Genomic DNA, 24,589 nt, shown 5'->3' with positions numbered 1-24,589 from the left:
ATGTAATGTAATTGTAGTTAAAAGATCAGTGATGTGACAAAGCTTTAAAAGCTATGAATATATGAAAGTATGTATACTGTATTTTATGATTGTATAAAACAAGCTGCAGTAAAACTGAGCTTCACCTGCACTACGCCTCCAGGATTGACGCCAATCATTAAACAGATGCCTCTAAAGGCAGAATCCTTCTCCTCGTTGTCCCTGATGTTTCTCAGTGATTGGCACCTGAAAGCAGAAAGAACTATAAGCTGACAAGACCCTCAATAAAAAGAGCTTAACATCTTAAACTGGAATTACATACACTATACTGCATGTACACACATTTTAGTGCTGGGCGGTATGATTAAAAACGTATGTAACAGTTTCAAGGCATATCTCGGTATTTTTACTATTATAATTTATCTAAAACTGATGGAAACGCAAGCTGGTTCACTGAAAAGCACCACAGTTCTTATAAACATGAATGGAACAGAATTAAGAGCCAAAGATTTGGTCGTTTCCATTTTACTCGGATAAAAACACGTACATAGTAAGGAACAGCAGAAGGAGCTCCTTAGATAAAGTGCTGTTCTCATATCAAAGTTTCTACAGATACGACAGAGCAAGACGCGAGTTTGACTCCACAGAGCTAAGCTTACGGTCACTCCAGTGTGTTAGCTTTTTTTAATGCTGACTGGCTAGCTATTGAGCTGTACCATGAGCATGTACATTATGCTTCTTTAGCAGTGCTGTTCTACGTTGCGTTGCATTCTGTGGCACCTCTACCAGCATGGCAGTGTGTGAAAATGCATACCGGCAGTTAAAATTAAAGCCCAGCACTAATATTAGTGAACTTGGGCATCACCCAAGCTTCTGTCCTTAATGGCATTTCCCCCCTTACAGTACTTTTACTTTTATACTTCAAGTAGTTTTGAAATCATTACTTTTACAGTTTTAGCTTGAGTTGATACTTTAACTGATACAAAAGTATTTTAAAGCCTAGTATTTATAATACTTCTACCTACAGAGAAATTAATGTCAATACTTTCGACACCTTTAGTCAGCAATGGGTGCATTTTAAAGTACTTTTTAAAAAGTCGTCCAAAACCATTAAACAATGCAAATATCAATAAGTACAGCAAACAACCAGGTAAAAGAAGTAGATAAAGACTCACCAAGGTCTGATAAACTGTGGCAGCATGGGTGCCACCTCCTGAGGACAGACATATCCCAGTCGACCAATGGTAATGGCTGTTCCAGAAAAATAAATAAATATAAATAAATAACATTATAAACAACTGCACTACAGCATAAAAGCACAACAATCCACAGTGCAGCTTCTGCCACATTTATTCAGTCAGAAATGTTAAACATCCACACGGGGTGTCAGATTCGAATGTCTTTTAGTTCATCACAGATATGAATGTGGTACAAAATTAACTAATTAAATTAAGTGATTAATAAAATGTAACTGCAGTACCTGTGTTCTCCAGCAGGGTTTTGGGGGTATTGGGTCTGTTTATAATCTCCACCAGGTTGTTCAGTACCAGCCCCACATACGGCTCCATCTCTACACCTACAGAAAAAAGGACACGAGAGAAAACAATAGTGACTATGTTCATGGGAATGTTCTGACTGCTAAGAACTAATTTAGTCCACTAGTTTGCCCTGCATTCTAAAATATTTTTAATTAAAGTAAAACGTGAAAATTAACCTGTAAATTAGCAATTTACAGAAAGATAATAAAATGTTCCATAAACACGGCCCTGTTTTTGTTACCTTAAACTATAAGATGTGCTTAACATGTATTGGGTGCAATCTAAAGATTTTTGTTGCCAAAAACAACTTTTAAACTTGTTTTAGATATAAGTTTTAGAATTGGGAAGCACTGTCCAACAGAAATAAAAAAAAAACACTACCAACAGGGTGTTGGGTACTGATAGGTTACCAATGTGCAAGGGCAAAGGCGGCCATCCTATCCGATCCGAAACCAACAGAAGAGCTACTGTAGCACAAGTCACAGCAATTTTTAATGACCGTTACAGGAGGAACGCATCAACAAACAGTGCATCTCACACTGCTGTGGAGCCACAGAATATTTAGAGTACCTTTACTAAACCCTGTCAAAAGTCTAGGCTACTTTGGACTTAATATTGATAAGAACTCAGAACTTTACTTCAGAGAAATGTCACAATGTTGCCTAAAACAAAGCTTCTGTTTTTCTTTGACATCACATGAATATTTGCCAAGTGTATTTCAACCTTGGATACAAACATTAATGTAAAAAGTTTGAGGAGTAGTTGAAGGTGTTGACCTGGCCTCCAAACTCCTCAGATTTTTATTCAATCCCATGTGTGGGACGGCCCACATATCCTATATTAGTGAGGTGGTCCTAGAGCTGGTCAACATATATTGATAATTTGTTGTATTGTAATAAAGTTTATCGCATTGACAATTAGCACATTGAGGGTATCATCAGTACTTAAAGAACACTGACCTAACTGTTCATTACAGAAAACGGAATGATGTGCAGCAGAAATAAAATACTCATTATTTATTAAAGAGTATTTGAATAGTAGAATCTGACACTGCTGTCAAATTATAATAAATACTGTGTATTGTGAAAATGTAAAATATTAATCCAATATTTTTACATATCACCCAGATCAATTAATGTGATTATGCCCACTAAGGGTGATAGTTTTTATACTGTTTATATTAATATCGGAACTGTAATGTGTTGACTGTAACCACAGAAATATATATTCAGTATACAGAACTGAAAATCAAAAATCAATACTTATGTGAAACAAGAGCAGTGTACTATTAATTTAATGTAAATAAGTAATGAATAATAATCTGAAACTAATCTAGTAATCTGGTCCTGAGAATGTTTAAGTATTTAATTAAATATTCTTTAAGAAAAAGTTTGATAGTTGCAGCCCTACTTGATACAAATTCATGTAAATTAGTTAATTTATCTTTTTTTTTTTTTTTATATATGTGCATTATTGATCCAAGTGGCGCAATTAATGAAAACTTGTATGGAATTATCTGATCTTTACATTTATTTCTTAATTCAAATATACTAAATGCATTTTGTCTTACCTTTCAAAGAGAAACTGTTTGGTGTAAATTATTTTGTAATTATTTATTAATTCAAATATTCTATATGTAGTTTCGTCTCGTTTTTCAAAGTGAAATTGTTCTGTTTAAAATGATTTGGTCTTTTTACTTATGCAGACAAAACACCAAAAGTGTTTTTTTCTCCCCATTTGCCATTTCTGGCTGAATAATTATTATTGCCCACTATGTGGTACATCCTTGCAGTAAACTCTCCGAGCTTCCTTCCTATCTCACCTGTACAATCACCTGCTCCCTGCTTGCTGTCACCTGAGCCTGTAGAGACACCAAACACTGTCACTAGCCTGCCTGCAGCCTACCATGCCAAAGCACACACTCTAAGAGGCTCAAACTCCAAGTCCCAGCTGCAGGATTAGGAGGACATACGCACAAGCACACACACAAACGCAGGCAAACACAAACATACGCACACACAAACTCCCTCACAACAGCTCTGCCAAATCTAACCGGCACACATCATTAAGCTGGAACATCACAGGTAAACAGTCTGCTGTTCAATCACAATGCAGTCCATCCCATCATACAGCTTCACAAACACCAACACAGCTAACTATACATACCATACATACCTACAGCCTGTGTTTAAACACATACAAAAATAATACATGCATCTCACCACCACAGGATCAGAAACTACGCAGGATATTATATTATACTCACCCATCTGTATGGAGATCTCTCCGATGGCCCAGGTGGCGTTGTTGCAGACAGAAATGAACTCTGGGTTTAAGTTGAGTCCCAGGATGGGCATGAACTCCGCTGCAAAGACAGACACAGAAACACACAAATATACATTTGTAAAACTTGACAGCCCTTACAATAAGCAGTCGGTTCAAGCATCACCATACAAAACCCCGGTTTTAAGGCTAGGTGTGGGATCGGTTGACTAATTTAACCAAATAACAATTTTCCCAAAATTCGACAGTGTTCCTTATAATCCTGTGTGCCTTATGTGTATGAATTCTACCCGTCAGGTATTAAGGAGCAGCAAAGCCACTCCAATGAAGTATCATGTTATAAGGGGGAGTTTTCAGTGAAGTTTTTCCAGCACAAAGGCTGGGTACAGCAGCATTAGCCGCTAACCACAGTGCTAGCTCTCTTACCGTTCAGAGATATAAGTATACAGGACTCTAGTCTGCGTGTTTGCCATGTTAAAACAAGCTTTGTGGGATGAACCGTTAGCTGATAGCGCCCTGGGATACCAGAACACTCAGTTCTCTTTCAAGCATTCATTCGGTATCTCACTCTGGGATACGCCCCCTCTCACATATTCCTCAGAAGCACTCTGACTGGCCGGCCATGTCTGACTTCTGCGGGGGAGGCACCCCCTTTAAAAGCAGGTGCCCGAGTGGCAGGATGTCATTTGAACTCTTGTCGCTCAGAAGCGACTCAAGTCGATGCTGCCAGGGATTTATGCTACTGACCACTAAGCAGAGCTAACCACTCGCTTAGGTTTCCTTAGTCTAGTGCTATCGGGCACCATTTACGTCCCGCTAGCTCTGCAGTTAGTGCCTTATGCTAATGCTGCTGCATCCAGCCTTAGTGCTGGAGAAACTTCATAAAAACTTACCCTTAGACAAAATTTTGGAATTCTATGCTTCCTCTAAATAAACGGAAGCAAATTCTTCAGGATTCTTTTTGGGAATGGAATTCATGGAAAGCACGAGTGGTGGGAAATGCCCTTAAATCAGCCACTAGAGAAAGAAGGATCGGAAAAAAAAGAAACAAGGATCGGAAAGAAGGAAGGATCGAAAGGAAGGAAGGATCGGAATAAAGGAAGGATCGTAAAAAAAGAAGGAAGGGAGGATCGTAAAGAAAGAAGGATCGGAAAGAAAGAAAGAAGGATCAGAAAGGAAGGAAGAAAGGAATCCTGTCCACATTAAATGCATGCATATCCCACAGGAGCATTTCTATTGGCATGTTAATTGGCAATAAACATATTGCCAACATGAACAAACCCCAGCATCAAATTTAATCAAAAAGAGAAATACTTAAAATAAGTGAAAAGTAAATTAATATCTGACAGTTCTTTAAGCTGTCCCAAATTTTAGGATGAACTGACCAAGAGAAATGGTAAAATCAGTAACGAAAGAAGATTCCTAAGGCAATTTCTTCTTCTCCTGTTTGGTTGCCATTTTGAACAAAAAACAGTTTTATGAGACCCTGATTACGATGATATGTAAACAAGGGCAGGGGCAAGAGCAGTCCTCACCAATGCAGGGCTTCACATGGAGGAAGCAGGCTTTGGTCAGATCCCCCAGCAGAGCGAAAGAGCTCTGCCTCACCTCCGGCATGGTGTCCTACAGACAAATATACACAGTCAGAGTCTGTCTCCAACACACACACTGAACACGTCCCCATACAACCCTCTAACAAGTTACATAACCACTGGGTACCTGCATGCACTGGAAAAGCAGGGTCATGATGTTGCTGCGGGCAACCAGCTGCTCCACGTGGCCACCCAAACCCTCCGCCAGCCCACTCAGCAGGTCCAGAGCCACGATCATGAAGTCCTTATCAGGAGCCTCGTACTGCTCTGGGTGCTGGTTATACATCTAAACAAGGAAAACAAAAGAAGCAGCTCAGAAATCACTAGGGCTGTGATATGGGATGCATTACAATACAGGGGTTATGATTCAATATACTGCAGTATATCGCAATACAGTAAGAAAGGAGATATATTGAGATTGAGATACCTTGTATTTAATCTTTACACCTAAACTATTTAAAATACCTAGAATTCTGCAGATCTAATTGAACACAAGTATTAATTAAGATTAAGATTAGCTCAAACTACTACTTTATTGCTTCTTTTGTTGTACCATTGTATATAACATTATATCAAATTTGTATTTCTTCAGATATATTTTTGTTAGGCCAAACCGAGGGGTTATATACAAAACAGGCAGGTCTTGAGGTCTTGTGACTAGAACGAGACCACCACCACCTCCTCTTGCGGTTCTTTTGATGCACCTTCAAGTGCAATTAGTCTACGTTGAGATTGCATGCCCAAATCTGATTTTGGAATATCTAGACTATACCCAGTCTAAATGCTCAAATCGGATTGTAATGCACTTTTTGCATCACTTAAATCTAAAGAGGCGAAAGTGCAGGAATCCAAGAAGAGCGCCAAATGCAGCAAATCTGATCTGATAACGTGCAGCAAGTCATCCGATCTGATTTGTCTGTAGTCTGAAACAAAGCTACAATATATATCTTGTAACCTCAAATTATAGCTCTAAAAAAAAAAAAAAAAAGGTATAAATGTATGTGTAAAGTACAAATGACAAAGTAATTTTAACCTCATCTTCATTGTAGCCTTGGACTAAGAGCTATAAACAGTCATTTAATGAACGCTGAAAAGAGCAGTTATGACTTGCTTATTTGTGGGTGACTGTGTGGGTTGTGACGGCTGTGTATACTCACCATCGCCTGAGCAAGAGTTTTCTGCACCAGGGTGACGCAGCGCTGATATACTGGCTCACAATACGGCAGGAAACCACTCTGCAGAGCCGTGGCCACTGATGACAAACACTAGACAGATAATCAGAGAGTCTCCATGAAAATCCTCCCACTTCACTACATTATACTGGTTATTTGATGACTCACTGCTTCACTCCCGGCATTCAAACGAATCAAATTCCCCTCTTACCTCCAACAGAGGAAACAGATCCTTGTCCTCATCTTTCAGCTCATTCCATTTCTGGATCAGAGGAGGCATAAGCTTCTGGATATACTCCTATAAGAGAGTGAGTAGAATATATAATGCAATTAAATATATAGTGTTCTCAAATTCACATTCTAAAAGGACCGTAGACAACATGGACATGGTGGTCCTATTCCTTTACATTCTAAAAAAAAAAAAAAGGCCGGCATGTTAATATTTCCTACCATAATTTGTGCAGTAAAAACTAGAGACAGAGTTAGACATGCCTACTCATTTGGTACACCCGCACCATTCTTTAAGACCAAGTCTCTCAGACTGCCTTCATTTAGCTTACAGCACAGCCTAATTGACCAGAAGCAAAATCTATAGTAGTATAAATCCAGATCAGGTATTTTATTATTTTATTTTTATTAAAGTAATCTACATTTCCATCAAATTACAGTACCAGATTTCAGCTGTTTACTAGAGAAGTACTGAAACTACTATGATCCAGTTTAACCCAGAAATAGATTTTCTATCCCAAATTAATTTATTTAAATCCCTCAATTCCCAGGCTGTCAGTCAGTTAATCACCTTCTGACAACATAACAGAATAAGGTTTTTAAATTTCCAGGGGAAAATAAATTGGCACAAGAAAAACTAACATTCGGAAATGGAAAACTGTTCATAGGAGGGTCATTGTAACATATATGAGGAGGGGCATAGCTACACATCACATCAGTATTATATTGGTATCGGCCTATAATGGCTGCCAATCTGACCCGACGCTGGCCACGCTGCTAAAACTGGCCAACACTGGCTGTGCTCCTTTAAAACTAATAAAAGAGCTTAGAATTAGTTAAAATAAATAAATAAATAAATAAAGTTATAACAGGGGTGTGTAGTTCTAAATATGTATATCAACATCAGCAAATAAATACGCGTATTATCAAATACCGGCCTCAAATTTTCACATCGGTGCAACCCTGAAAGCTTGACTTGTGAAAAACCCTCCACTATATTCCACTATACTCACAGGCTGGTTGAGATGGTGGCCCACAGAGTCGGCCAGCGTTCCAATAGCGTCATACAAGATGAGCAGGTTTTTGTGCTGGTATTTCCCAAAAGCAAAGACCAGTGTGTCCAGAATAAAGCCCAGGTAGGGGACCAGCTCAGTACAGGCCTCCTCCTCCAGAGTTGCAAATGCACTGCAGGAATAAAACAGATAGGAAAAAGGCAACAAAGCTTTTAGAGATCAACCAGTGTTTTGTAGATCTTGTATTGAAGGCTTGATTCAGTTGCTTTTGATGTATTGAAAGACATTACACGATAGCAGCTACTTTGTAACTAAACATTCTGCGCAAAAAATATTTTGCTGACAAGAACACACCTGCAGGCGGCCTCCTGCACCCTTTTGTTGCCGTCAAGGATTCGTTTGAGCAGCTCAGTCATGAGGGGTTTGAGGTAGGCGTCAGGCGGCTGGCTGACCACCCAGTGAGCGTAGCGGCTCAGCGTCCAGCAGGCGATGGAGCGAACCAGAGCTTTCTTATCACACAGACACTGGATCAGGTGAGGAATCAACTCGGGCAGGTAAGGAACCATGCCCTGAACACAACCTACAGAGAGGAAGAGAGCAAGCCCACAACTTAAATGTTCTGTAAGGTTGTTCTAACTCAACTTTTAAGACGGTTAAGAAACCAGATGTTTAAGCCAGAGGCCAAAGATAAATGGCGAAAAAACACCAAACTACAATCAGAATTCATGTTTGAGGCAATTGCTTTTTTTTTGCAGTTTTTAGTGGCTAAGCTAATGGCTAATGTCACCAGGCAAACGCACCACATTGCAACAATTTGAGAATTACACCAAGAACTTGAGAATATTGGTAAAGACGTTTGCATGTGTAGCTTATAGGGGTGTGGTTTTATCTCTCAATTACTTGTTTATTTACATAATCTAAAATGAAATCATTGTCTAAGTGGACAGCAACAAATGAAATAGAATGAATTAATGTACTTAAATAGGTTTGGGTGTATCGTTACTAAAGTATTTGTGTTTATTGGTGACTTTTTACTTTAATTAAACATCTGGGGGTAAACAAAAAAAACATCTGAAGAGCCAAAACTTTTGCAGAGCCCCCCTACAAAAAATAAAAAAGTGCTTGTGTGATTGGCTTCAATCAAAAATGACTGACATGTCCTTTGCCTTTTGCTTACGCCCAATGGCTCTTTGGCCTGCACTAGCGGGATTATGTTCAAACAAAGCAACTACATAACATTTTATAAACAGAACATGAAATACAAAAAAAAATATATATATATATATATATATATATATATATATATATAGACAGCTGTGCATCACAGTGTGTCAGAAACTAAATAAAGTCTATTAGGGCGCATTTGTTCCAAACTAAATTGCTTTTACTTGATAATCATATTAGCATTGAAGTGGGGAAAAAACATCAGCCCACTACTTTCATTAAATAAATTAAAAAAAAAAAAAATAAATAAAAAAAAAAAGGGGGCAGCTGATTGTCAGTGTGAAGCATTGTGAGGGTCAATTTCACAATAATGATGAACAAACACGCTCTGCAGTAATAAAGCATGTTTAGAAAACAAGAAGTAGGTCCATTTCAGCACTCCTACTATTTACAGTTCTTAAATCACACTACAAGACATCTGTCACTCTGGTCACAGTGGATCAGACAGTATGAATACTTGAACATCACGGACAATCAAGATTAAACTTGTCATCACCTCCATTGAAACCAGTAAGGCGTGGGCACGATCTACGCTACTAATAAGTGTGGCATTAGCTTCCAGTACTCAGTCACATTAGCTTTATATTTTCATTCGAATGCAAAGGCAATAAAGAGAAATACATTTTTAAAAAATGTTTAAACAATCACTGTCTCAGCTTCAGCTTACCCTCAGCGATAGCCCCGAGCACCAGAATGCCAGACTCCTTTACGACCCAGTCTGGGTGGAACAGCAGATCCTTGAGCAGTGGGAGAAGGTGAGGCAGTAGATCATCCCGGAATACATTAGCCAACACGTCCAGAGCTGCAGCTGAACATTTACCTGCAGCAGAAGAAAAAGGGTTAGCTCTTACTACTCATTTCTCTTTGAAAATGTACTCAGCACTACAAACAGCAATAACTACTAAAATGAACTAATACTGGAATATTTGGATTGAGACAGGACTAAATTTGAACATATGACATATATATAGTGATCTAAACATGCATCTCCTTAAGACAGAGCTCTTAAAAGCACACTTACTCTCTTAACACCTCTAACACACTAACTACTTCTAACCTCATTTCCTTCTTCCCCTCCTTCACTCCTCTATCCTATTATTTCCCTTTGACCTCCTTTAGGCCCTGTCTAAAGATGTTTTTCTGTTAACTTCTGTACTTCATTATTGTAAGTCGCTTTGGACAAAAGCGTCGGCCAAATGTAATGTAATGTAATTTGTTTTAAACCATGAAACATGGTCATATTTTGGTCTTAAAAATAATAATCTGAAGATGCAAGAAACTGGATTTAAATGGAATCTAGAGCACTACATAGAACAAACTGACATGCACAAGTGTCAAAATTAAGCAAAGAGACATTTGAGTTAGTCTTGCTGTTTTTTTGTTTGGGACTATACATCATTACACCCTTTGAACAACACATTACAGCTTCCTGCAGTATCAGTGTTGTGAAGGTCAGTGTCACAATAATGATAACCAAACACGTGCATGTTCTAAAGAGGGTTTAGGAAACTTAACTACCGTATTTTTCCCCTCACTATAAGCCACTTTTAAGATTCTTTAATATTCTCAAAAATAAGCAGTGTGCCTAGTAATTCAGTACACCTGATGTATGAATTTTACACCTGATGTATGAATTTAGGTTGTAAGGAGCAATAAAGCCTCTCTGCTTAAGTACAGCTTTGTACAGGAGTTTCAGTGAAGTTTCTCCAGCACCAAGGCTGAAGCAGTATTGGCATTAGCTGCTAACTGCAGCGCTAGCTTTTTCGCTCTTCAGAGGCGAGTATATCTGACTGTAGCCTGCGTGATTTACCGTGTTAAAACAAGCTATATGGAATAAACCACTAGCTGATAGGGTTACCAGAACACGCTGCGGGGCAGCATTTACTAGCGCAAACGCTGCTAACCTAGCTGGCTAGCTCTGCTTGTAACGGTGCTAAAATACTGGAAAACTTACTGGAAAAAACTGAAGCACTTCACTCACCCGAAAAGTTGTCAGGTGAGAAAACTGTAGATTAACATCTAGTGCTTGTTCGTTTATGAAATTTTATTTTTTTTATTTTTTTTATTTTTTTAAGAATTAGTATTGTTTACTTCGGCACCCTAGCAGAAAGACCTGCAAAATTTGAAGGGAAATATTTTTTATTTGGTGCAATACCTTATGTATGCAAATAGACCAGAAAACAGATGTTCATTGATTCAGTGCATCTTATAATCCAGTAGCGCTGTGTGATATAACAATAAATATTTTGGGGACGACAGGAAAGTGTCTATCGTGCTACTTACCTTTTATCGTCCCTATCGTTTCTACAGTAATTTAATAAATTATTCATGTAAATATATAAATAGGCAACGATTAAATGTATTGGCGTGGTCACTTTGCATAAACTCAGTTTATATATGTTATAATAAAGTAATCTTTGCAAAAAAAGCTTGATAATGTGGTTTTGCGACATGATGCTGCTTTACGTTATTTGGCGGACACGCCGGTTTGCGTCATGCTTTACGTTATTAAACTCATGAGAGCTGAACAATGGAGACACATTGTTTTTTTGAAAAAAAAAAAAAATAGCTACTGCATCTAGCTCATTTTTTTATTTGATACATATATATTGCTGCACTAAAAGGTAGTAGTTTTCATTTGTGAAAGTTTGGTTTAATGTCACTTTGAAACAAAGTTTGGGAAAAAGTAAGCAATGATTGTTATATTTTGCAAAGAATAACTAAAAAAAAAAACATACTTAAATGTAATACATCTAGATATATATATATTGTTATCATGATAAAAAAAAATCCATATTGAGATATATGATTTTTCCTCATATCGCCCAGCACTATAATCCGGTGTGTATTATAGTTCATAAAAGTGAATTGCACTTATAGTATACTAAAAGATCTGTCTTTATCTGAACCAAATCTATTGCTCTGGCCTCAGTGGATCAGACAGTATGAATACTTGAACATCACAGACAATCAAGTTTTAATTGTCATCACCTCCATTGAAACCAGTGACCAGACTATTTGCAGACAATTTGCACTATTCCATGCATAAAAAATCTATCAAAAGTGTTTTTTAACCTATGGGCCAGCAATAAATGAATAATATGAAAAAAAAAAGAAAAAATATATCAATTAACAAATAAAGACCCTGCACTGATCCAAAAACCATCATATTGTTGTTTAGAGTTCAAACGGTCAGCTAAAATTGTGTGTGGACCACAAAATCGTGTGTTTGGCTAAGTAGCATATAAATGTACATTTTCATTCTGTAAAACAGACACATTAGAGTCCGAAAGGACACATACTAGACATATATGAGGATATAAGCTGCCAGTGTGGTTAAAAACATTACTATTGATTGAGTCAAGGCGTGTGCCTCAACAAGCATCCACTTACGTAAATTCCAGTCAGACAGAGTGTCGTCATCATCGTCGTCATCTTCGTCAATATTCTCCCCCTCTTCTCCCTCGCCCCCCTCGTGCTGCAGCGTGACTGTGCGTGACTTGTGGAAGCGGGGTTTGATGTCCTGCTCGCTGTCTGGAACGGCCTCATCTTCCTCCACATCACCCTAAAGCAGGATTACACAATGTCCAACACAAAATACGGGTTAGAAATCAGACATGCTTATTTTTCTTTTGTTCTAGCCACAACAGCTAAAGAGAGATCTGTGCTCAGCAGTCTGAGAACATTACGCTAATTTTAAAACTATTATAAAAAGAGAAGAGGGGGTCAAGAGGCTCCATCAAAATAATTGCAGAAGCTAGCTGTAATTTAAAAGCTGGATATCACCAGAAAGCTTAGCGTCACTGTAGAGTTTTATAGACTGGTGAAACTAGAAGCTGGGCTGAAGTGATGGATCTAAATGTGTTAAGTATAAACTCTAATTTTAACCTTCTCCTCAGCAAACCTGCCGACTACGCCAACATGTCAAAGAGACATCATGTTAAGAGAAAAATCACACCTCCCACCACCCTCACACTTTAGAGCAGAACACATTAGCTGGAGTAGTTAGCAGCTCTGTCGCCATTCTGCAGAACAGCAATGGCTTTTTGTCCCCGAAACGCTATCTTTTCTTGACATAAGCTGTGCGCACATATCAATACTTATCTGCATAAGTGAAAAGCCAGAGAACTTTATACCAATCAATGACTAATGACTAAATTGGGGTGGAACAATACATTGATATATTGTATCAATATGAGGAATCAAATATTTCTTTTGAAACATAACATCCCTAATACTTGTCCCTCAATTTGACTAAAAGTTCCAACCATCAAACAAACAGGGTAAAACTGCAGTGAAGAACAAATAATAAATATATATAAAAATAATAAAATGAGTCAGATCTTGAGAGCTCCATTGTTTAGAGCTAAATTACTGAACTAAACCTGAGCTGATTTTTTTTTTAGCTCAAAATAGAAACACATTTGTAGACTGCAAATTTCCATGAATTTTCCAAAAGGTTTCTGTTTTTTTTTTATTTTTCCAAAAGTTCTCCAGGCCTGGAATTTGCTATTTTCAAATTCCATGACTTTTCCAACTTATTTTAGGTCATCTTGCAGAGCAGCAGCAGTGACAGCACTTACTGGATTCCAAGACACAGAACAGCGTTAAAAAATATGTCAGTTAGCTAAAAACAAAAAAGCCACAGAGAAGCACATGAACCTAGCTAGCATCACAGCAAAACCTCTCCAGTCCAGAAGGACCTTCTGCATTACATACTTCAGCTAAATATGTCCAAATGTATCATTTTGGTAGGTTTCATTTAAAGATTTTCACTTTGGTGTAGCTACTTGACATCAGATGCAATGAAGTCCAACAGACAGATCCAAGGCCTTTGGGTCAGACAGTATGAATACTTGAAACATCATAGAAGATCCTCAAGGTTAAAAAAAATATCGTCACCCCCACTGCCATGCCATTAACAGGTCAGTTAGTCAGATCAGCAGAAATGTACTCACCTTCAGCAAGATGATGTCGATTTCAGAGTACTTCATTCCATTCACCAGAATAGGAATCAGCCTAAAAGGGTCAGATTTTGAATATGATGAGTGCATTGTGTTGTAGCTATAAAAAAAATTAATAAACCTTACTTTGAATATCATTGCAGACACCATCATACAATCATGAGTAGAAAACAGGATACCTCATGAAAACTTGTGTCTAACCTACTTAAACCATGTGGACATTTTATCTCTTTTCTAAACAATACTAATTGTAGGACGAGCATGAGTGTCAAAAATCTGTCAAAACGAGCTGTTTACATTTTTAATAACTGAAAACAACTAAATAACTAAACCACTGTATGACCTTGGTCTTTGTTGAGACAAAATTGGGTTTCTCACATCCTCAGAGAGTTCTTTGCCATGAGGTGCCATACTGAATATCCAGTGGCCAGTATGAGAGAGTTGTACCTAAAACACCAAATTTAACAGTCTTATTCCACATTCACACCTGGAACCCTGTTATTTCACATGACACCAGAGAGCGACCACAATTGGGCAAAATTTGGACTTACTTGTGTTGCCAGCAATTTAGACATTAATGGCTGTGTGTTGAGTTAATTTTAGAAGACAGAAAATCTATACTGCTATACAAGCTGTACACTGACAACTCCAAATTGGCACAAAGTTTAATTTCTATAGTGCTGATAGATTAAATGTTTGATACTGTATGTTAAACGCAAAAAGGTTCTCACAGGGTGTTTAAATTCTTTCACATTGTTCACTATACAGTGACTGAACCCATTTTTAACAGCATTGTTTGAAGATGCTGCCTCAGTTCACACCATCTCTCTCAGAGCTCCTGGTGAACACTGGAAGAAAGGCCAAAATTAGCCGTGTCACACGATACAGAGGGTGCTAATGGGTGCGGAACTGGGCTGCAGTGGATCAGACAGTATGAATACTCAAAGCATCACCGACAGTCACAAACTCTGATGTCATCATTTCCATGGAGACAGGCTGGAGGTGCAGCAGATGCACTACACAACCCATCTCCACCCAGCAGGGCAAGCAGCCAATGAATGTATTTCTAATAACCAACAACTACTGCTGGTACTGCTTAAAACTACAAGCAACAGGAGATCAGATGACCTGCAGCTGTAGAGCGGACTTACTGAACCAGGTGTCCGGACAGCACCTCCTTGCAGATGGGCTGCTCAGCCAGTGTGAGCCAGAACTCGCAGGCTTCTAGAGCCACGTTCTCGTCTGGGTCCTGCGTGCGCTGCAGCATGTACTGAAACACGAAGAAAGAGAGGAATACATTTTTAAAAGCTGTTAAAAAGGTGCCATCAAATCAAAATGCACAGGATGAATAAGATACCACTGATCTTAGAGGCACCCTAGAATGTGAAATTCATTTTATTCTAAGAAAAATGCATAGTTCTGTGAGCCTCAAACACTGGAATCATTTTTTGGACTGACTAACTGGAACAGGACTAGAAATTGTGCAAATTCCAAAACCCCCAAACTTACATGACTCATTAGCAGATTATTAGACAAACAACAAAACATGCCGTATCTACCGTATTCTTCATTCTATAAGTTGCACTTAGCTTGTGAGCAGCAGTAAAGCCACCCCGCTGAATATAGTGTTATACAGAAGCTTCAGTTTAGTTCTCCAGCACCAAGGCTGGAGCAGCATTAGCATTATCCGCTAACCACTCTAAGCAATAGCTCATTCACAGTTCAGAATTCCGTATTAATCGACCTATTTAGCCTGCTCCTAACTCCGACCAGCACTGCATTAGCATTGCCTGGCTAGAGCAGCATAGCATGCTAAGGGCTAGCTCTTGCCGTTCAGATGAGAGTATATATCTGTATCTATATCTGACTGTAGTTTGCAAATTTACTCTGTTAAAACAAGCTACGTGTGACGAACCGCTAACTAAATTCCTCCCTGGCTTAGTGGAATACCTAGAGTTCCTCAGTGTAGCGCTGTTGGGCAGCATTTACTAGCACTAACCAAGCTAGAAATAGTGGGTAGTCGCTAATGTTGCTACACCCAGCCTTAGTGGAAATCTGGATATCTAGGCTTACTGTAAATAAACGGAAGTGCTTTTCTCACCCAAATACCCACGTTTTTTAGGAGAGAAATCTGTGTAGATTAACATCCAGCACTCGTATGACTAGAAGAAAAGTTTATTTTTTATTTTTTGTTTACTCTGCTTAGCTTTACTAAACTTAAAGCGACGACACCTCTTGAATTAGAAGGAAAACATGGCGAAACCCCTGTCCCTTACTAGTATCGCATAATACATTTATTAAAATAGACCAAAAGAATAGACATTTACTGATATATGTCTTATAATGCCTTATAATACGGTGCACCATACAGTGCAAATAACGTTACCAGTACAGTGCAACTGATTTGTAATCAACTAATATGTAATTAACAGTCAGTATTGCGACTAACCTGCTTTGACTTATCGAGGCTGACTACTGCATCATTCATCATTGCGGATTTAAACCAGGTGGGCCAACTTTTTTTTTTTTTTTTTAGCTAGCCCGCTCTAATACTGCCAGGGCTGGCTTCTGTATCTTAGCATCAAGGACCCAAACAATTTAAATCAACAACATTAAACGACATTCTTTGGAACCCTAAAGGAAAACACTTAAAGCAATAAATACATTCTTCATAAATTCCAAAGACCTTTAATGAACAAGCCTGTCACCTCTTAGAAAGAGTGAGAAAGGCTCACCTGAACAATGCTGTGCATGTGTGGGATGAGCCGGTCGATACGGACTTCCAGCAGCATGACCAGCGCCCGGCACACGTTCTTCCTCACCTCAGAGTCCTCGTCTGCAGCCAGCGCAAACAGACTCTGAAATTATGCAAGAAAAAAAAAACAAGTCAAGACATGAGAAAAAACAGCAGGGTAAGAAAAGAAAAGAGAACTTTCTAACTGGTCAGCCGTTACCTCAATAAAGGTATCGATATTGTCCATCAGCGCCTGTGCTCTACCAATGATGAACTGGTTCACACAAGCGATGGCATGAGATCTAATGAGAAAGACAAAGAAAGCACCATAAATCTCAGACTGAACCACAGAAGAAAAAGTGTGGTCAGACACACTGAAGCTACACCACCACAAGAGTAAACAAGACAAACTCACCTGATCTTGGGACTACAGTGCTTGAAGAACTGCAGGAACTTGGGGATCATGATGTTTAGTGGCCGGTTCAGCGCATCACTGTCTAGCAGCTCTGAGGAGTCCTCACAGATCTTCTGCAGAGCTCCAAATGAGCCCTGAACACAGAAACCAGGAAAACAAACAGAGCAAGTTAAAATTGTGCAACGTACAATCCGTTAAAGCAGAATCAAAATAATCAGATATATACACTGGAATCATATTTTAACAACAAAAAGAATGACTTTAAATGACATTTAGAACGATGATGTGATGTATAACCAGATGCCTATGCACCATAACCCAATTAGAAATAGGTTAGAAGTCTCATTTGTTTAAAAAAGGCCAACATAACACAAGTTAATTTCAATTTGTGAAGAAGTTTTATTATGTTTTACTGGCACATTCTTCCTAAAATCATCAATGATAATCAATGCCATAAGGCACAAAAAAAATCCTTTAATTTTCTCCAAACATAGTCAGTGCTCTTTGTAACCCATTGTGCTTTATATATGAATTTTACCAGTCAGGTTGTAAGTAGCAGTAAATTCACCTTTGCTTAAGTACAGCATTACAAAGGAGTTTTAGTGAAGTTCTCAGCCTGTAGCCTGCTGCTAACTCCGGCCAGCAATGCTGGAGCACCATTAGCATTAGCTGCTAACCACGCTAAGCATTATCTCTTGCCATTCAGGGGCAAGTTTAGATATATCAGACTGTATTCTGCGTTTTTACCGTGTTAAAACAAGCTACGTGGGACAATCCTCTGACAAACCATCTCTCTTTCTTACCAGAACACTCAGAGTGCTTCAGTGTAGTGCTGTTGGGCGGCATTAACAATAGCCAATATCCTCGTTTAGCTGCTAATGCTAATGTTGCTGCACCGAGCCTTAGTGGAAATCTGGAAACCTAAGCTTACTGTTAATAGTCTGGTGCCCCTTACGTATGAAAATAAACATTCATTCATAGTGCTCATTAAAATTCAGTGCTCCTTATAGCTGTTCTCAACCTTAAAAAATGTTTTTAAGAAAATATTTAGCAGAAAAACTGAAATATCTATTTTTAGAAGAGCAATCATTTAAAACTTGATATGTGATATAATTACAATGTTTGCTGACAAACTCTATAACCAATTAAATTGTTTTAGGCTCTATGAGGCTAACTATTCTAATAAATACTGAAACACCTAAATCATTTCAGTAAGCATGATGGATAAATTCTCCTCATTAGGGGTTAATTAAGGTCATTAAGACCTGACCACAGTAAATTAAACTGTGGGAGAGAGGTGACATTAGCTTTGTAGCTCCAGTGCAGAAAAATACAAAAGCACAATTTGGACAAAAACCATCTTGACATCTTGAAAATGTGTGTAAAATAAATGCAAGTCATTCTTTAAATATAAAATGACATTACTATACGATCTCTAAAGACAGATTATAAAAATGGAGGGGAAGATGGAGGTCCTGACCTCGCAGGTGTTATAATCCTCAGAGTTGAGCAAGTTGCAGAGTTGTGGGAGCAGCTCAGGCCAGGTCTGCAGCTCCCCTTTTGAAGCGATGGTTGTGATCAGGATACCTGGGTGAGAAACATTAGATGCCTTCTATGAGGAGCGAGATACTTTTGGCAAGTCTAAAGAACACATAAGAATAGCCTTCCATTAAACTTCTCAGAGCAGGAATAAATCATTAATCAGCACACGCCGCATTTAGCATACGTACGAAATACAATACCAACGACAGGCGAGGCTTTATTTAGTATACATAGAGAGATCTCAGCAAGCATCTCAGTGGGTTTGAGCCATGAAGTGCGTTTATGTGTATATAATATATATATTATATATATAAATATAACCCATATATTCAACAAGCTTTAGGTGTGTACACATATACACCCACATAAGCCATGCCAAGTAATAGCACAGCAGTATATAAAATTAAGAATGAAGTGTGATATCAGGGGACATAATGGGAACAGTAACGTGTAAGTTGTGAGGTGTTTTCTTATGGGTGGGGCTCAAAAAAAGTCAGCATGTTCATGGCAAAAGGATGTGAACTATCAAGCGCTGGACATTTGTCGATACACAGATTCAAGCGTGTACTAGGTACTAAGTAGAGCTAATATTACTACCCAGAGTGGACATTAGTCCAGTGTAATTAGAGGTGGTCGATGTGGCCCTAAGATTTTATCACAATATACAGCACACACTCACCGATGGTGGCACGAATGAGGGGGGATGGGTCCCCGATGTTGCTCAGACATTCCTGCTTGATGAAGTCTGCCACCGCTGGGGGGAAGTTCTGGTAGTGAGCCTTCACATTGTTTTTCAGAATTAACCCGCTGAGTGAACGTGTGGGCTCATCTGTGAAGAGAAGAGGAGAGAAACAGGTCATCATCAAGTGGTTTCAACAGGAAGTCTCCACGTGAGAAAGCCGTGAACACGAAGCGCACTGGTTAAGTGTACTCCTGAGGTAAAGGAGGGGAATGGGTACAGAGCAGGAACAGGAAAAGGAGGCATACAAGGGCAAGGAAACGATTAAGCATGCACCAGGTGCTGCCCAGAATTAACCACAGACAAACCTCAAGACATTGCTTCATTGTTTTTAAATTTAATAAAACACACAGTATCGGTGAATTCAATTTTGCAGCCACACAGTGACTTAATGACAAAACTATAAATGCACAAAACACGTGGCAACCAAAAATAAAGCTTTTAAATCTAAATCTTCTAAAAATATTCTGTTTAATAAGTCTTTACAAGCTGGATGATTTCCATCTGAAAGACATGAGCTATACAGAGCCAGAATGTGGTAATGTTAGCTATGGATGTTAGCAAGGCTGTTTGCAGTTCTCTGTGTAAATGTTACTCACATAACTTGAGCAGCACTGCTGTGGTAGATTTATAATTAGAAAAGCTCTACTGAGGTAAATTTCGGACTAAAATAGAACTGTTAAGGTAAATTAAGACTAAAGTTTGCGTGCCAAGGGAATGTGTGTAAAAAGTAGCTGCGTAAAAAGTATTGTAGTATGCTGGGATGTTTTTTTTTTTTTCAATGTTATGCTACGTCATTTTATCAGGGGCAAAAAAACATTTATTACAAAGTATTTGGTATTCAGGCAAATGTCTCATTTTGGCCAGTTTGAGCTAAAAATAGTCCTTCCAGTACATATATAATTATGGCAACATACTAGTAGATGATCACTGGCTTACTCTGGTTTGCAAGGTTCTGGCTTGAGACTCTCTTTATATCAAAGCACATCTTAGAAGACTGACTTACCCTCTGATTTTAGTCTCGTCAAGACGAAGATGAGATAGTTGTTGAAGTCAGGAAACTGGTTCAGTTGCTCTAGTTTCTGAAGGCACGGTTAAGGGTGGTGGGGGAACACTGTGCAGAAGCACTCATGAGTCAAACATATCAAACCTCCTTCAACACGCACGCTCCACCAGCTGCAATAATGATAGTAACTGATTGTGAAAACCCGTAATTCACAGTGCGAACATTTGAGACTCTTGGCGGTACTAAGCTGCCACAACTGTTAAAATCACAGCATCTCCTCCCATCCCCCTCAGTCCCTGTCTGTCTGCCTGTCTGTCTGGCGAGGACAAACACACATTAGTACACGAACAGCAGGATTGCAAGCACTTTCCTTATAAGAAGTCACTCAAACAATAATTAATGCACCCAGATTTCAGCAAAATTCAGAACGCAGATACATAAATGATTACAGCTGTGGTCTGAGACACGGGACCTTGCCACATGAAGGCGTAAAAAATTCTTTCCACACCGCTTTCAACTGCCATTTTTCAGCAGGATAATGCATGCCCATGCACAGTAAGTAAGTCTCCACCAGATTGAACCGCTTTCTTGGCCTGCACTGTCACCAATCAAGCATTTATAGGACCAGCTTGGACACCAGCTTTGTGTGTATGTATGTTGAAGTGTGTAAATGGGTCAGTGTAACGATTATTACTTTTTCTGACTTTTAGGCAAAATGTAAAAAAAAAAAAAAAAAAAAATTATGTAAAAACTTTCGTATTTTTTATGCAGTGCAGAGTACAAGAAAGGTTTTTTACTCATTTTTCCAATTTTAGTTTTCTTATCTCTGCCTCTCACGATTGGAATTTCTGGGAAAAAAACACAAATCTTTTCTTTATTTTCTGATTTGAATTTTTGCATTTTGCAAGTTGGATTATAACATTAGATTTGTGTTACAAGACACAAACATGGACAAATCTGAAAATCGAGAGAAGATTCAACTTCAAATATTTCTTAAAATTCTGATTGTGAAAGGCCAAAACCAAAAACTAGATAATTGAAAAAAATGAATAAAAAAATTCTTCACTAAAATCAATGGGGGAAAAAACATTTTTATACCCATTTTTCTATTTTCAATTTCAGCTTTGGTCAGAAAATTTGACTAATAAACGTTACACTGACCCAAAAGCATCATTCAGCACGCACAATTAGAGCAACAGCTTACTATTGGATTCCTTTTGTGTCTGTTTATAAATAAGGGAGTCTACAGTTACAGTAGATCCAGAAATCACAAGCACTAGTGTTAGAAACCACACTGTCGTGCAACAAGCGTGCATGTGGAGGGGAGTCAGATTTCATGACAACACCTACTCTCTCTTCTTTTATTGATAATAAAGCTGACAATAGACTGTCTTAACTGGAGTTGGACTGAAAAGCCAAATTATTTAGAAAGGTGCTTTCGGACTGCAGACAAACCAGACCATGGTTCAGAAAACCCGGACTCAAACAATCCCTTTTGATTTAAACTAATTTTGGTCATTTTTTTTCCTAGATCTTGGTCTGTTGCACATTTCACACCTGCTATTTTGGTTTGCACCAAACTGAAATATCTTTAATGTGTGAAAGCACCATAGAGTAAAGCATCTAACATTCCAAAGCCATTTTTAAACTGTGAAGGATACTTGCTGCACAGCTCTCTGTGTGGCTGTGTTTGGGGACTGAGAGTCTTTCAGGAGCTGAAGGACCTGCTGGAGTCCCTGTTCATCTGGCTGCCACTCCATCCTACAAAGGAAAACAGCGACAGAATGAGAAATAAGCATGAAGAAGCAACAATGGAACATTAAGATATATAAATAACAGCTTTGCAGTAAGGTACTTGTTGCACACCACACAGAAAGAAAAAGGCAGATTGCTTAAAGTAACCTGAGCTGGATATTTAGCTAAATAAGCCATAAAAACAGAGGGTGGTGAATGGCTCTCGAGGCTTTGTCTTTCTGCTCCATAGCTGCAATGTTATGTCCTCTAGCTATGAGATGAGTTTTGGTGTGCGTGTGTCGGTGTACCCTTTTGTTTTGTGCGTTACTTTTTTTCCCCCCCAGTGCTGGCGGCTTACGGGGGCCAAACAAAGAGCTCAGTGTCCCGGGCACTGTCATTAATCCCCAAATAAACCTGTGCCACCTGCTTCGTGGTCACAGGCAGCTATCTAACCTATCTAATCCAGCCTAGTTTCCAACCTCAAAGGGCTTGCCTGTGTCTGGGTTGTGCCTAGCAATTTAGCTATATAATCTACAAAAAGAGAAGCTTGAGTTTTGGCTTTTATTTTACCGCAAGATGCCATGCATTACTTTAAATTTATGTAGGTTTATTTTGCAAATGTTTTATTCGCTCTAGGCCCTTTTTACCCTATTCATATTATTACTACTACTACTACTACTTTTTTTTCTGTCTAAGCGTAAAATCGTCACCTAAATAATCTTGTGATATTGCATGTGATGTTGATGTTACCATTTGTGGTAAAATCTCCTACACCCCCAGTTGATCAGATCATTTGATTCTACCCCTTTAGGATGAAGGCCAAATTTGTGGCTGTTAAAATGTTTTCTGTCCTTACAATCAGTATTTATTAACCTTTTAAATTAGCATTAAGGTTTTTGGTTGGTTTTACTGTTTGACTTTTCAAAAAGCCATGACAATTGTTTTTTTTTTGTTGTTTCCAGAAAAAATTGAAAAAAATTGCTTTAATGAAATGTGATTATTTTAGTACAGTGTCAATATGTAAAATAGGTCACGTGTGTACAACTCTCTATATGCTAGCTAGCTATGTATGTGCATGTTGTAGCTAATTTTAACCTAGTTCACCAACCTAGTTCTGGCTCATAATGCATTAAAAGATACAACCTTCTATTTTACATTCACAAAATGATTTTATCTTTTGAATTAATTGGCAAGTTGCCTTCTTTAAATGTATGGAACATATAATAGAAAAAGTTTTAATGGAAAGAGTGTCCTATTCTTGGAACCCAAAATATAGTATACTTTGAAATGTGGGATAAGGAAGTAGAATATTTAAATCTGATTTGACTTATTGCTATATAGCAATTCTTGTACTTCTGATCGATTGCTTTATTGGTGCTTATTCTCTTTGGTGTGCTGGGAAGTAAATCTTTGTTGAGATAAATTAATGTGCTACTTCCTGTAAACTGTAATTATTTTATAACCAATAAAATATTAAATAACAAAAAGCTAAACAATATCAGTTACATTAAAAAACTATTATCCACTTTAAAAAAGCTGTTAAAACAATGGACATACGTAGCTACTTTGTTTAATACAATTTTTAGAGTTTTTTTTGTGAACATTTGTTTTCTCTTTCTGGCTCCTTTTTACCCTTGTATATATACAAACGCAATATGTAGAATGCCTCAGTTGGATAAAACTAAGTTATGTAGCAAACCTATGTGCGTGTTGCAATTTTTAATGTAATTTAAAGTTAGCTAAAGTAACTTAGCTAACTACAATAATTATAGCTAGCAATACAAGCAAGTATTGATGCCTGCATTAGCAAGCTTACTTAGCTAGTAAACATCCACGCTAATTAGCCAGTAAAATAACTTTTGTAAGTGGATAAAGTGGATTAAGAATATTAGTGATAGTATAGCTAATTACCTACACAGATAGCTAGCTAGCTTAGTTTTATTGTTTGGCAGTTAACTATTTAATTACGTGGATTAAGAGCATCAGTGATTCATTAACTTACTAAATTAGCTATATATACCAAGTCCTATTGTTTGCTAGTTACAAGCTTAACCTAGTTACTAAGCTAACTAGCTAGCTAATATTCCACTAGCCAGATAACGTTAGCTTGCTTTGCTAACCATCCTTAATCTTACTTAGCAACTAATTAACACTAGAGCTAACAGCAGGCCATTAATGTTTCCTACATAAAATGTTAGTTTGTTAGCATGTTAGCTAACTACCTAAATATCTTAACTAGCCAGATTATCTCGGTTAGCGGCCTCTTGCTCTGAGCCGGGACCATGTGTTAAACTAAGCTAATGCTAGCTACTTAGCACTAGCATTAGGCCAAAACTATCCGAAAGAGCCGCAGAACAGAATCACAAAACTGCGCTTAACTCGTTTATATTAACGCGTCGAATCAACCGTTAAACCCCGCAGTCAAT

General features: G+C 38.1%; 1 protein-coding gene and 4 non-coding genes across 12 annotated transcripts in view; all 5 read right to left on the bottom strand.

Annotated features, from left to right (window-relative positions):
• The window catches only part of tnpo2a (transportin 2a), a 36,854-nt gene that overhangs the window by 11,773 nt on the left and 492 nt on the right, over positions 1-24,589 (bottom strand). For 7 of the 8 annotated variants that reach the window (XM_049467887.1, XM_049467891.1, XM_049467886.1 and 4 more), the window contains exons 2-23: positions 22,091-22,190; positions 20,430-20,505; positions 19,364-19,513; positions 18,623-18,729; positions 17,143-17,276; positions 16,948-17,029; positions 16,729-16,851; positions 15,145-15,263; positions 13,988-14,048; positions 12,423-12,594; positions 9,697-9,849; positions 8,160-8,385; positions 7,806-7,977; positions 6,776-6,862; positions 6,550-6,657; positions 5,520-5,678; positions 5,336-5,423; positions 3,784-3,882; positions 3,340-3,378; positions 1,460-1,555; positions 1,155-1,230; positions 126-225 (exon numbers count right to left, since the gene is read on the bottom strand). In XM_049467887.1, the coding sequence (XP_049323844.1) occupies positions 126-225; positions 1,155-1,230; positions 1,460-1,555; positions 3,340-3,378; positions 3,784-3,882; positions 5,336-5,423; positions 5,520-5,678; positions 6,550-6,657; positions 6,776-6,862; positions 7,806-7,977; positions 8,160-8,385; positions 9,697-9,849; positions 12,423-12,594; positions 13,988-14,048; positions 15,145-15,263; positions 16,729-16,851; positions 16,948-17,029; positions 17,143-17,276; positions 18,623-18,729; positions 19,364-19,513; positions 20,430-20,505; positions 22,091-22,189 (2,526 nt within the window). In that variant the 5' untranslated portion in view covers position 22,190. The remainder of the gene's footprint in view (positions 1-125; positions 226-1,154; positions 1,231-1,459; positions 1,556-3,339; positions 3,379-3,783; positions 3,883-5,335; positions 5,424-5,519; positions 5,679-6,549; positions 6,658-6,775; positions 6,863-7,805; positions 7,978-8,159; positions 8,386-9,696; positions 9,850-12,422; positions 12,595-13,987; positions 14,049-15,144; positions 15,264-16,728; positions 16,852-16,947; positions 17,030-17,142; positions 17,277-18,622; positions 18,730-19,363; positions 19,514-20,429; positions 20,506-22,090; positions 22,191-24,589) is intronic. The other variant, XM_049467892.1, reaches the window with a different exon arrangement.
• Positions 9,465-9,531, bottom strand: LOC125784537 (small nucleolar RNA SNORD41). Its single transcript, XR_007427319.1, has one exon. It is a non-coding gene; the product is annotated as a small nucleolar RNA SNORD41 (small nucleolar RNA).
• Positions 11,961-12,026, bottom strand: LOC125784538 (small nucleolar RNA SNORD41). The gene has a single exon (XR_007427320.1). It is a non-coding gene; the product is annotated as a small nucleolar RNA SNORD41 (small nucleolar RNA).
• LOC125784540 (small nucleolar RNA SNORD41) lies at positions 13,864-13,937 on the bottom strand. Its single transcript, XR_007427322.1, has one exon. It is a non-coding gene; the product is annotated as a small nucleolar RNA SNORD41 (small nucleolar RNA).
• On the bottom strand, positions 14,913-14,980 carry LOC125784539 (small nucleolar RNA SNORD41). Its single transcript, XR_007427321.1, has one exon. It is a non-coding gene; the product is annotated as a small nucleolar RNA SNORD41 (small nucleolar RNA).

The sequence above is a fragment of the Astyanax mexicanus genome, chromosome 19, assembly GCF_023375975.1.
Source record: "Astyanax mexicanus isolate ESR-SI-001 chromosome 19, AstMex3_surface, whole genome shotgun sequence".
Taxonomy (NCBI): Eukaryota; Metazoa; Chordata; class Actinopteri; order Characiformes; family Acestrorhamphidae; genus Astyanax; species Astyanax mexicanus.
Note: the sequence above shows the minus strand (reverse complement) of the source record. Positions and strands in the feature narration are given on the sequence as shown.